Source organism: Hordeum vulgare, chromosome 1H (assembly GCF_904849725.1).
Source record: "Hordeum vulgare subsp. vulgare chromosome 1H, MorexV3_pseudomolecules_assembly, whole genome shotgun sequence".
Taxonomy (NCBI): Eukaryota; Viridiplantae; Streptophyta; class Magnoliopsida; order Poales; family Poaceae; genus Hordeum; species Hordeum vulgare.
Window position 1 is genome coordinate 477774921 of NC_058518.1, and position 13996 is coordinate 477788916.

The following is a 13996-nucleotide window of genomic DNA, read 5'->3' on the forward strand; positions in this document are numbered from 1 at the left end:
GCTATTGGAGACGAGATTGACGACGTCGATTCGTTCTACTGCCGAAGCTCAAGCCATGATCGTTGGAGAAGAAGCTCCTAATAGCATGGTGGTTCCAATTGACAACCTTGTAGGTCACTCAAAGCTCGTTGGTCACGGGGACGGCGAATGACGGTGAGTGGTGGCTCTCAAACGGTTTCAGAGGAGAGACTTGGGGGTCGGGAGAGAGTGCTAGGGCATCACGCGTGTACTATGTGTGACGTCAGTGGCGAGGGCATTAGCTTCGGCACAAGCCAGAGGTGGCCTCAGGTGTGCGTGATTGCGCGCACGCAACACACCCTCGACCTCGACAGTGGAAGAAGAAGACCATCCAATGGGTTGGGTTGGCTAGGCCCTCCGGGGCCAAAAGGTGATAGCTCTCTCTCTCTCTCCCCCTCCCTTTCCCTCTCCCCTCTCTCCCTCCCTCCCTCCCTCTCTCTCCCCCCTCTCTCCCTCTCTCTCTCTCCATCCCCCTCCCCCCTTCCTCCGTCCCTCCCTCCCTCTCCCTCTCTCTCCCTCCCTCACTCTCCCTCACTCTCCCTCCATCCCTCCCCCTCTCCCTCTCCCTCTCTCCCTCTCTCTCTGTGTGGAGAGAACAAGGCTCCCAAAGGACCCAGACTTATATTAGATAATCATACAACATTTTACATGATGACTCAATAGAAAAAGAAAGTTACAACATAGTCCAAACATTTTGCAGAGAGGACCCTAGAAGAAAAAACAGAAACCCCATTGAGTCCTTGTCGCCAGCTTCGAACCTAGCCTGATCCCACCGCTGCCGGGGACGAGACCACTTGGGGCAGAGGAATGGCTACAACACCACCAACAAAGCACCGAAGGTGGACAAAGAAAGTACCAGAACGAAGCACCGGAAAAGCCGCCTCCCTTTTGGCTCAACGACCGGGAGGAAATCATGGAGTCGTTCTTCATCGTCGGAACTCCGAGAGACCGTCCTTCAACCATAAGATACAACAGCACAATGATGAAATCCTCAGGGTCTCTAATCTGCACCAAATCCCCCTTGCGAGATGCTACAAATATTGGGCTCCAAGAACTCACATAGATGAATTTGTGGCTCAGCCCCATCCCTCCCTCTTCTTTGTGTCCACCTACATGATGGCTCAAAGAGAAGCAAGGAAGGATGAGATGAAGCACCTCTTCTCCCTCCCTCTCTCTCCTTCCTCCCTCTCCCTCTCCACCCCCTCCCTCTCTCCCTCTCTCTCCCTCCCTCCCTCTCCCTCCCTCTCCCCCTCTCTCCCCCTCCCCCTCCCTCCCCTCCCCTCCCTCTCCCCACTCCCACTCCCCCTCTCCCTCTCCCTCCCCTATCCCTCTCTCTCCTTCTCCCTCTCTCTCTCTCTGTGAACAGAACAAGGCTCCCAAAATATCCAAGCTTATATGAGATAATCATGCAACATTTTACATGAGGACTCAACAAAAAAATAAAGTTACAACATAGTACAAACATTTTGCAGAGAGGACCCTGCTACGGCAACAAAAGACCTTCCCCGGCAAAGGCGCCAGAAATCCTTCTGCTGCTGGCTACGCCTATAGGGATTTCCTTGGCAAATATGCAAAGGACCCCCCCCCCCCCCCGCGGCCTTGGAGCCTTGCGTTGGTGTTCCCTTGAAGAGGAAAGGGTGATGTAGCACTACGGCGGTAAGTATTTCCCTCAGTTTGAGAACCAAGGTATCAATCCAGTAGGAGGATCGCGTCAAGTCACAAGTACCTGCACAAACACAAAGAGCTTGCACCCAACGCTATGAAGGGGTTGTCAATCCCTTATAGATTGTTTGCAAAGTGAGAACTGAAAGCAAAAAGTAAACAAAGCAAAGTAAAAGTGAAAGCTGAGATGATAGTTGTGAATAGACCCGGGGGCCGTACTGTTCACTAGTGGCTTCTCTCATGAAAGCGAGTAGACGGAGGGTGAACGAATTACTGTCGAGCAATTGATAGAACCGCGCAAAGTCATGACGTTATCTATGGCAATGATCATATCTATAGGCATCACGTCCAAAACAAGTAGACCGATACTTTCTGCATCTACTACTATTATGTCACGCCCAAGATGCGACCCTATCCTCAATTTGGCACGAAGGCCTCGTCAGGGATAGAAGCGCATCTCGTCGTGTCGCAAGAATGGATATCGTTACAAGTACATGTACTGAAAAAGAAGAGATCTATAAAGAGAGTTGGCTTACACTCGCCACAAGCTACATCAGAGTCACAGCAGTACAATACATAAACATCATGAAGAAGAGCAGGGTCCATCTACGGACGAAAACAAACGAGAAACATAAGAACGACGTCCATCCTTGCTATCCCAGGCTGCCGGCCTGGAACCCATCCTAGATCGATGAAGAAGAAGAAGAAGAAGAAGAAGAAGCAACTCCAAATGAACAATCAACGCGCTCGCGTCAAGTGACCTTTACCTGTACCTGCAACTGGTGTTGTAGTAATCTGTGAGCCACAGGGGACTCAGCAATCTCATTTCCAAAGGTATCAAGACTAGCAAAGCTTAATGGGTGAGGTATGGTTAAGTGGTGAGGTTGCAACAGCGGCTAAGTGTATATTTGGTGGCTAACTTACGAGTACAAGAAATAAGAGGGGGAAGATCTACGCATAACGGACGTGAACTACTGATGATCAAATGAATGACCCTGAACACCTACCTACGTCAGACATAACCCCACCGTGTCCTCGATCGGAGAAGGAACTCGCGAAAGAGACAGTCACGGTTACGCACACAGTTGGCATATTTTAATTAATTAACTTCAAGTTATCTAGAACCAGTGTTAAACAAAGTTTCCACGTTGCCACATAACCGCGGGCACGGCTTTCCGAAAAGATTTAACCCTGCAGGGGTGCTCCAACTAGTCCATCACAAATTACCACAAGCCGCATAGAAATTCTCGATCACGACACTCGCGATCTCGTCGGGTTCCCTAGTGGAAAACCTCAACTCTGAGATTACCCAAAGCATCACCGGAATCCCGATGCACAAGATATCTCGTCAAAGGTAAAACTAATCCAGCAAGGCCACCTGGTGTGTCGACGAACCCGATAGGAGCCGCGTATCTCGTTCTTAGGACACATCGTCTATGCATAGTGGACAGTAACCAAACCTCGAGTTGCCCCGAGGTGGCACCGCCGACTGCTAGGTGGGTGGACCAACACTCATGCGGAGCACTGGCCCGGGTGGTTGATTAAATTATCCTCGGGGTCCGGAAAGTCCCTATGCAATTTTATTATGTGATTAGGCAAATGTAGTACCAATGTTGGGCCTTGCCAGACCAGCTTTAATCTAAAACGAATTATCAAGGGGGTCCCCATAACAACCCCGATCGTGTTAGGAGCGCTCAATTATGGAACATAACACTGGTAGCCGGAAACTAAGGGGGCAAAGGTGGAACAAAACACCAGGCTAGAAAGGCCGAGCCTTCCACCTTTTACCAAGTATATAGGTCCATTAAGTTAAATAGCATTAATATGGTGATACAACAAGGAACCCATGCTTTCGCATGGAAGCATCTGCACCTGCAACTAGCAACGCTATCAACAGGGTTAAGCAAGCAGTAACATAGCCAATCAGTGGTTTGCTAGGTTGAACAGGTTGAAGGTTTCATGGCATTATTGAGAGGCTGATATTTAACACGTGGTAGGCAACGAGACATAAACGGTAGCAACGGTAAAACTAGCATGGCAATGATAATAATGGTATCTGGGGAAATGGTCATCTTGCCTGAGATCCCACTTGGAAGAAGAATGCCTCCGTGAAGCAGACGAACCGACGTAGTCGAACGGGTCCTCACAATCCGACACGCGTGCGAAGCTCTATCGAGAAGAAGCAAACCGGAAACACAAATCATCACACGGAATTCACCACACGATGCACAACACAAATGATGCATGAGCAGCTGAATACATGCAAGTCACGGCATGACAATTCACACAATCAAACACTACACATTAAGTGAAGTTCAATATGCAACGAGTTGCATATTGACGAAACTCCACGTTAATTATTTAGTTCTATCCCGATTAGATACACGGCAATATTAAATGTGGTTAAACATGGCAAGAGGTGAAGCGCAATTAAACTACCTGTCTAGGCATTTTAAATGAGGTCGGAAATGACTTATAGCACCTCCGAAACGACCTCATATGTTAATTTACAATTCTGTCCAGATCTGAACTAACACATTTAATTGGTTGTTAAACAGCAAAAAAAATAGGTTCACGTGATTCTGCGCGTCATTTCAAGCGATCTACACATAAAGAACATCTCCAACGGAGCTACGGATCAAAAGATACAAGCATCGCAAGATATGATGGCATGAATGCAATATGTGTGCAACGGCGGCTACGAGCACTTCAAAACATACAACCAACAAGAGAAAATGAAACTACACGAGATTCTAAGCAAGTTTCATGTAGGACATGATCAAATCGGAGCTACGGATCAAAAACTACGAGCAAAACAAGATCTCACCACAATCTGCCAAAATCAGCCACATAGCATTTCCTACACCCCACAACTACGGGCTACCAACTCCGATAAACTCAAACAAGGCATGGCACGAAAGAGGGCAAGAAGCACTACTACAAACAACTAACAACAACTAGCATGGAATCATGGATCACTAGGAAAAGAAGACACAACATGGCATCCCACACACTATTTCAGACTTAGTGAAAATTACACCTCATGAGAGTGCAGTTTTCGATCTGAAGCAATATTGACAGCAGCAAAATCATAAGCTACAGGACTCCAAATGGCATGAAAATTGACAGCATGCTAGATAAACACAAGGGCTACAACTAACTCCATTGCACCAACCTCAAAAGAGTTACAGATCACAAGCTAGAAGCAAAACAAAACAGCAACAAAATATAACAGATTCCAGACTTAGAAATATTTCAGCTCCTCCAAATCAGCACTATTTCTAGCAACTTGAGGGCAATCAAACCACACATAAACATGCATTTCTATTGCAACTAAAAATACCACGGGCTAGACTAAACACCCAAGAACAACTCCATAATTGACAACTTAATCAAACGAAGCACGGAATAAATCTTACGAATTAAACAAAAGGGCATCACGACAAAATATAGCGGGAACTAACTTACTCAAAAGCTAAAACTAATTGCACAGAAAAATCGAAACATATAAAATATGTGGGGTTGCGCAACAAAAATAAAACCACACATAAATGCGGGAAAATAACCTATATACGGTAAAATAAACTAGAGGCAATTCCCTACATGCAAAAATACAAATGACCGCTCTAAAATGCATGGAAAAATGGTTCCTAAAATATGGGCATTTCTAATATGGCATTCGAGCAATTCGAACACGCGCGGAAAATTAAATACGCGACTGAACCTATTGGGACAACACACCAAACGGCGTCAAAAAAATATGCAAGTAGCGCCAACGTGTTCTACACGAGAAACTACGCGAAAAACATATATTACTCGCTTCGTTCCGACTTACGGATAATAATCTACGGGCGTTTTAATATACGTCTATTTTTCTGGAATTATAAATTCCTAAAACATCCTAAATCCCTAATGGGCCGAACAGTACACGGGCACAGGATAACAAATTAGCACATGGGCGCAGAATAGAGGATCAGGGGGGTTCTCACCTTCAGGCCTAGCCCAGGCCGGCGAGGAGGAAGAGGCAGGCCGAGGCGATCAGGGCCCAGGCGCAGCGCTGGTGGGCCGCCTAGCCAGGCTGGCCCACGGGGGCGAGGGGGCACGCATCGGGGCGGTCGCTGGGGCGTCGTTCCCTCGATCCAGAGGAGACGGCGGCGCTGGAACTGCTGTGGCGGCCGGCGACAGCACGGCAGGCGGCGCTCCGGCGCGAGGCACGGCGAGCTCCTGGCGCGGGCGGCGCGCGACTTGCACGGAGGCGGCCGGCGCGCGACTTGCACGGAGGCGGCCGGCGGGGAAGCCGAACGGGCGGCGGCGGCGGAGCTGCTCCCGAGCAGCAACTGTGCCCTCCGGCGAGGCGTTGAGGACGGGACGGTGCCGCGGGGCGGCGGCCGGCGGGGAGGCGCAAGGCGGCGGCGAGCGGAGGCGCTGCGGGATCCACGGGGTCCCGGCTGAGGAGGGGCTCGACAGGGCTCGAGCAGGGGCTGGCTCGGGGGCTCCTCCCCTCGAGGTGCGTGCTGGCGGTGGATCCGGGCCGGGAGGGCCGGCTGCGGGCTCGGGCGGTCCCCCCGGCGGCTGGCAGAAGGGAGGAGAGAGAGAGGGAGGGGGAATTAGGGTTTGAGGGGCACGGATCCCGAGGCAGGGGCTGCTGTCTAAAAATAGGCGCGGGGGGTCTATTTATAGACATATGGGGGGCTAGGTTAGCCGAAATCGTGTTCCGGATCCAACTGCGAGGTCGGATTCGGACGATTCCGCACGCGGGAATGGGTATGTGGCCGTGTAGGGTGGTTTACCGGAGACGAGAGGGAGAACGGGCGGCGCGGCAATGAATTTTTTTTAAACACCGACAGATGTCCGACGGTAGACCGAATACGGTGCCGCGGGCGCGTGCGAGTGTGGTCGAACTCAGAACGGACAACGACGAGAACCGGCAACTAACAACGGATGCAAATTTGAAAACTGGCGGCAACGGAGATGCCGATGCAATGCAGATGATGCGATGATGACGCGACAAAAGAAAATAGGCACACGTCGAAAACGGAATATAAGGGGAATCTTCTGGAACGCCGGCATCGGGCTGTCACATATTACTCCACACGTCAACCGCTATCCAGCATGCATCTAGTGTATTGAGTTCATAAGAACAGAGTAACGCCTTAAGCAAGATGACATGATGTAGATGGACAATCTCAAATCTATGATGAAAGCCCATCTTGTTACCCTTGATGGCAACAACACGATGCGTGCCTTGCTGCCCCTTCTGCCACAGGGAAAGGTCACCGCACGGTATGAACCCAAAACCAAGCACTTCTCCCATTGCAAGAATCATAGATCTAGTTGGCGAAACAAAACCCAAGACTCGGAGAGACTTACAAGGATATCAAATCATGCATATAAAAAATCAGCAAAGACTCAAATATAATTCATAGATAATCTGATCACAAATCCACAATTCATCAGATCTCGACAAACACACCGCCAAAGAGGATTACATCAGATAGATCTCCATGAAGATCATGGAGAACTTTGTATTGAAGATCGAAGAGAGAGAAGAAGCCATCTAGCTACTAACTACGGACCCGTAGGTCTGAAGTGGACTACTCACGAGTCATTGGAGAGGCAATGATGTTGATGTAGAAGCCCTCCAGCTCCAAAGTCCCCTCTGGCAGGGCACCGGGAAGGGTCTCCAGATGAGATCTCGCGGAAACGGAAGCTTGCGGCGGCGGAAAAGTGGTTTCGTGGACGCCCTGAATTTTTCTGGGATTTTAGGGAATATATAGGCCAAAGAGCTAGGGCAGGGGAGCTCGAGGGAGGCCACAAGCCTGGTGGCCGCGGGCCCCCCTGGCCGTGGCCACAGGGCTTGTGGGCTCCTTGTGGGCCTCCTGCCTTGGCCCTCAAGTCCCCCGATCTTCTTCTGTTCTGGAAAAAATTTATTTCGGGGATTTTATTCCGTTTGGACTCTGTTCCAAAATCAGATCTGAAAAGAGTCAAAAACACACAAAAAACAGGAACTGGCACTTGGCACTGAATTAATAAGTTAGTCCCAAAAAAATATATAAAAGGTATATAAAACATCCAAAGTTGACAAGACAACAACATGAAACCATCAAAAGTTATAGATACGTTTGAGACGTATCAGACCCTAGAAGAAAAAACTGAAACGCCATTGAGTCCTTGTCGCCAGCTTTGAACCTGGCCTGATCCCACCACCGCCGGGGACGAGACCACTTGGAGCAGAGGAATGGTACAACACCACCAGCAAAGCACCGAAGGTAGACAAAGAAAGTACCAAGACGAAACACGGAAAAGCTGCCTCCCTTTTGGTTCAATGACCGGGAGGAAATCATGGAGCCGGTCTTAATCGTTGGAACTCTGAGAGGCCGCCCTTTGACCATAAGATACAACAGAACACCGATGAAATCCTCAGGGGCTCAAATCTGCACCAAATCCCCTTGCGAGATGCTGCAAATATTGGGCTCCAAGAACTCACATAGATGAATCGGTGGCTCAACCCCATCCCTCCCTCTTCTTCCTGTCCACCTGCATGGTGGCTCAAAGAGAAGCAAGGAAGGATGAGATGAAGCAGGAGATCTGAGGATCCAACGAGCTTATTGGGGGAAGGAGCACTGGCAAGAACTCCTTCCACCTCCGACACAGACCACCGGAGCACCGCGAACCTGAGCCTCACTGCTGCCAGCCACTGGATGCAGCTCGCCTGCACCAGATGCAAGCTCCCCATCGGCATAACGCCAGTCCTAAAAATGATCAAACTACTACTCTATAGAGGAGCAACCCAAGCTCTTCTCCCTTTCCATATCTGGCCGACAGCGACGTCGGATAGGAGAGGGGCCCGAGCTAGGCCTGCATGCGGAGCGACTCTCAAGGGGAAGAGAAGGGAAGGAGATGGGGGAGGGGGAGGGAGAGAGAGTCTCTCTCTCTTCTCTCTCTCCCTCTCTCTCTTCTCTCTATCTCTCTCTCCTGCTTTTTTAGTTTTTATTTTAGTCAATTACTGTTGGAAATATGCCCTAGAGGCAATAATAAAATGGTTATTATCATATTTCCTTGTTCATGATAACCGTCTATTGTTCATGCTATAATTGTATTAACAGGAAACAGTAATACATGTGTGAATAAATAGATCACAATGTGTCCCTAGCAAGCCTCTAGTTGGCTAGCTCGTTGATCAATAGATGATCATGGTTTCCTGATCATGGACATTAGATGTCATTGATAATGGGATCACATCATTGGGAGAATGATGTGATGGACAAGACCCAATCCTAAGCATAGCACTAGATCGTATTGTTCGTATGTTAAAGCTTTTCTAATGTCAAGTGTCTTTTCCTTCGACCGTGAGATTGTGCAACTCCCGGATACCGTAGGAGTGCTCTGGGTGTATCAAACGTCACAATGTAACTGGGTGACTATAAAGGTGCACTACGGGTACCTCTGAAAGTGTCTGTTGGGTTGGTACGGATCGAGATCGGGATTTGTCACTCCATGTGACGGAGAGGTATCTCTAGGCCCACTCGGTAGAACATCATCATGAGCTCAATGTGACTAAGGAGTTAGTCACACGATGACGTGCTACGGAACGAGTAAAGAGACTTACCGGTAACGATATTGAACAAGGTATAGGTATACATGCGATCGAATCTCGGGCAAGTTCTATACCGACAGACAAAGGGAATTGTATACGGGATTGATTGAATCCTTGACATCGTGGTTCATCCAATGAGATATTCGTGGGACGTGTGGGAGCCACCATGGGTATCCAGATCCCGCTAATGGTTATTGGCCGGAGAACGTCTCGATCATGTCTGCATGCTTCCTGAACCCCTAGGGTCTACACACTTAAGGTTCGATGACGCTAGGGTTATAGGGAAATGTTATACGAGGTTACCGAAAGTTGTTCGGAGTCCCGGATGAGATCCCGGACGTCACGAGGAGCTCCGGAATGGTCCGGAGGTAAAGATTGATATATAGGATGGATGGTTTTGGACACCAGAATTGTTTCGGGCGTCACCGGTAGCGTACCGGGACCACCAGGACCACCGGAAATGGTCCCAGGGGTCCAACGGGAGGGGCCACCAGGCCCAAGAGGTAACATGGGCCAAAAGGGGGAGGGCAACCAGCCCAAAGTGGGCTGGTGCGCCTCCCACAAGAGGCCCAAGGCGCAGGAGGGAGAGAAAGGGGGAACCCTAGCGCTAGTGGGCCTAAGGCCCACCTAAGGGGTGCACAACCCCCTTCCCCTGCCCTAGCCGCCGCACCTCCCATCTAGGGGGGCTGCCGCACCACCTAGGGGGGAAACCCTAGGGGTGGCACCCCCTCCCCTCCTCTTATAAATAGATAGGGGTTTGGGGCTGTTTTACACACGGTTTCTTCTCCTCTCGGCGCAACCCTGCTCCCCTCCTTCCTCCTCCCACCGTGATTGGCGAAGCCCTGCCGGGAGACCTCGTCTCTCCATCGACACCATGCCGTCTTGCTGCCGGAGATCTTCCCCAACCTCTCCCTCCTCCTTGTCGGATCAAGGTGCGGGAGACGTCACCGGGCTGCACGTGTGTTGAACGCAGAGGTGCCGTGGTTCGGCACTAGATCGGAATCTCACCGCGATCTGAATCGCCGCGAGTACGACTCCATCAACCCCGTTCTAGCAACGCTTCCTCTCAGCGATCTTCAAAGGTGTGAAGATGCACTCACCCCTCTCTCGTTGGTGATCACTCCATAGGAAGATCTGAATATGCATAGGATTTTTTTTGAATTTATGCTATGTTGCCCAACAATTACATCATAGGTGTGTGAACTTGGCAAGAAAAATCAGTTTGGTGCTAAACCTTGCGGCATACATTGAACCCGTGACAAAACTTGGCATGAGTGCGTATCTACGGTGCTAATCACGTTTTGTACATATAACATGTTGACGAGTCACGCCAACATGGAGTGAGACCAAATGTTAGTGACCGGAAGGCGAGGACAGGCATGTGGCCTTTTTTGTGAAAACACCCTAATATTTTACCTTTTCTCCTAAAAAAAACTATGATTTTCTTTTCTTAAAATAACCCTAAAAGTGACTATGACAATTGGACCCCACCCTCCCGGACACAATGCAACAAAGGGAAATGAGAAGGCAAAATTAAGCACTCCACAGGTTCACATATGCCATCGCACCTCATATCACTTGTTGTATAAATGTAATTTTTATCCATAATGACATATAAACAAGCACACACATAGGCTTTAAATGGCGTGCAATCACCACATGTTAGTTTTTTATTTTTCATGGCAGTTTGTAAGAATACATAAAATATATTATAGATACAAATAAATTAACTTATTTAAGATAATGTTCTTATAATTATAAAAAATATTTAAGATAATGTTCACATAATTCTAAAAATATATTCTTATTTAACAAAATGTTCATGTAATTCTAAAAATAATTATTATTTTAAATAATATTCATGTAATTCCAAAAACATTTTTATCTAAAATAATAAAGCGTGTGACATTTACTGTTTAGTTAATTAGGATAACTTTGTATTAAAATTGACTACTAAAGCTGCAACTATTAATATGGATAGGAGGGAATAATCAGAGTGTGAAGTTTTGATGGACGGAGGCATTGGAGGATTTTATTTCAAAAGATTCAAAAATAGAATTTTTATGTTTGAAAAAAAATCCGAAAATAAATATACGAAAACTTATACATATTTGCAGTGGATCTGTAAAATTCCGTTGATAAAATTATTTTTTTGCAAGCTGCACAAAAATAACAAAATTCAGGCCCAAGAACAACAAAAAATGCCCACATGCATTTGTGTTTTTTTTATATATATACACCACATATGAAAGTATATTGTTATGACCTTTTTCCTCAACGTGTTATATATGTATTTGCGTACGTATATATTTTTTTGAATTTATTTATGATGTGGAAATATGTTTTTTTAAGTCCACCGTGGTTCCCGGGATCCATTTGCACTTTTCGGAAAAAAATCACCCTTTTTAACCAATGACCAATATTTTATTCATTTCTTTTTATCCATGCCATTTTCCATTTTTGGGGTGGATAAAACAAGATTTATATTTTGCGTGTGGAAGAGAAGTGAGCAGCCCACCGCGAATCCAGTCCCGGGGGCAGGCTCTGTGGCGTCCACACTGCCCAAGCGGTCTACGTAGCTCCCCCGTCTGGACCTGAAGATATTCCTTTGCCGCTCCCGCTAACGGCCGGAATGAAGCCCATCACGGTGACCGCACGCGATCGTGAGCGTTTCATGGATCAAGGTCGCGCCATCCTGCTCCTTGGCCGCTACCGACCCTGCCAGCCAGCCAGCTGCTAGACCACCACTGGACGGGGCAGGCGAAGCCTTGCGAGTTTCCTGACGCCATACTGCCGGCCGGATAGACATGAGCAGCACCGGCGAGGCGGCGAGGAGCAGGCCGCAACGATGGAGATGGAGAGGCCATCGGTGGAGGCGAGCACGTTCAGCGAGGAGCAGGAGGCGCTGGTGGGACGCCATGAAGGGGGACTCCGCCGCCATCGCGCTCAAGTTCTTCCTCAGGTACAGACAGACGTACAGTACAGTAAGAACGAATGTGACTGAGTTTGTGAACTGTCAGACGAACGTCCGCAATTGCCATCTCTTGTGGCGAACGTTCCCCAGATATGCCAACCTATTTTCTTTGTTTTGAAATAAAGGGGAATAACTTGTTCGATTGGTCCAAGTAGAATCTCCCAAAAGAAGAATATATAATGTGTAGTATAAAGGAGAGAAACGGATTGATTTTTGAGATCTGGACAGCACGTGGACGATCAGCCAAAAGTCTTCGACGAGTTATTATGAGGAGGATAGCAAGCCAGCCTTTTCTTCGTCACAAGTTTCTGCCCCGCTCATGCACTCAAGGGACATCTATCTTACAAAATATCACCTCGACCCAGCAGAGAGCCACTCGTCCTTGCCTACATAAACCATCATCATTCATCAGACACGAGCGATCACACGCACCAAGAAACAGACACAAATTAACAAGCACGCAGAGGTAGGGAGAATCAAAATGGGGTTCAGCGAGGCACAGGAGGAGCTGGTCCTGCGCTCATGGAAAGCCATGAAGCCGGACTCCGAATCCATCGCTCTCAGCTTCTTCCTCAGGTGTCCCTTTCACTTGCATATATTGCTCATGCGGCATGCTCTTCTCTGACATTGTTCTGCTCTGACATTATACAATTATTGTGAAGGATCTTCGAGATCGCGCCGGCGGCGAAGCCGATGTTCCCGTTCCTGCGCGACGCCGGCGAGGACGCGCCCCTCGAGAGCCACCCGAAGCTCAAGGCGCACGCCGTGACCGTCTTCGTCATGGCCTGCGAGTCGGCCACGCAGCTGCGCAAGACGGGCGACGTCAAGGTGAGGGAGGCCACGCTCAGGCGGCTCGGCGCCACCCACGTCAGGGCCGGCGTCGCCGACGCGCACTTTGAGGTGGTGAAGACGGCGCTGCTGGACACCATCGAGGGCGCCGTCCCGGAGATGTGGACGCCGGAGATGAAGGCCGCCTGGGAGGAGGCCTACGACCAGCTCGCCGCCGCCATTAAGGAGGAGATGAAGCTCGCTGCCTCTGCTTGATGCACGCGGACGGGGTGCTGCGTGCTCTGCCTTTGATGCACAGTCTGCAGTGATGTTCATGTGTGTACTGTATTGTAAATCGCTGCCATAACGACACGTGAGGCAGGAAAAAGAAACATCACTGTAATGTACGACTATTAATTCCTTCAATTGATTTCATATAATTACATTTCCCTGAATGCTGCTCCATCCGTTCCGAATTATAAGAAATTTTAAATATTTTATATCAGTATAAATTACGTACCGACAGAAATTGTTGAACTATATAACACACTAAAACACATACATATACATTCATATAAGAAAAATAAAATTAGAACATCTTATAATTTAAACCGAAGAGAGTACATCGTGAAGCTGCATAATTTGATCGTGTGGAACACACAAACTACACGACACACAAGCACGTCTCGCTAGGAAGAAAAATCTGTGATGCATTCCTTCGCTGTCTCTAAAAAAAAGGGATCATGCCTTCTCTCGTGTCTCTTTCTTTCTCTCTCCTTGTTCCCATTCTCTGCCCACTTTCCGCTTCTCAGAATTTCTACAATGATGAGGACGAACAAGGGTGGTGATTTGGCTATTTCTGTTGTTAGAGCATCTCTAATCTATCCTCTATAATTTAGAGGAGGACACAGTTGAGTATCTTTTCTCTAATGATGGTCGGACCTAGGAATGTATCCCATGCCCCCAGGACCTATAAA

At 48.3% G+C, this 13996-nt stretch overlaps 1 protein-coding gene across 1 annotated transcript; it reads left to right on the forward strand.

Moving 5' to 3' along the window:
* Nucleotides 1–12052: 12052 nt before the first annotated feature.
* On the forward strand, nt 12053–13474 carry LOC123416146 (non-symbiotic hemoglobin-like). The gene is made up of 3 exons (XM_045106782.1): nt 12053–12239; nt 12480–12827; nt 12914–13474. Exons 2-3 carry the CDS (start codon nt 12733–12735, stop codon nt 13293–13295), a joined length of 477 nt encoding a protein of 158 aa, XP_044962717.1. The 5' UTR covers nt 12053–12239; nt 12480–12732; the 3' UTR covers nt 13296–13474.
* The last annotated feature ends 522 nt before the right edge of the window (nt 13475–13996 follow it).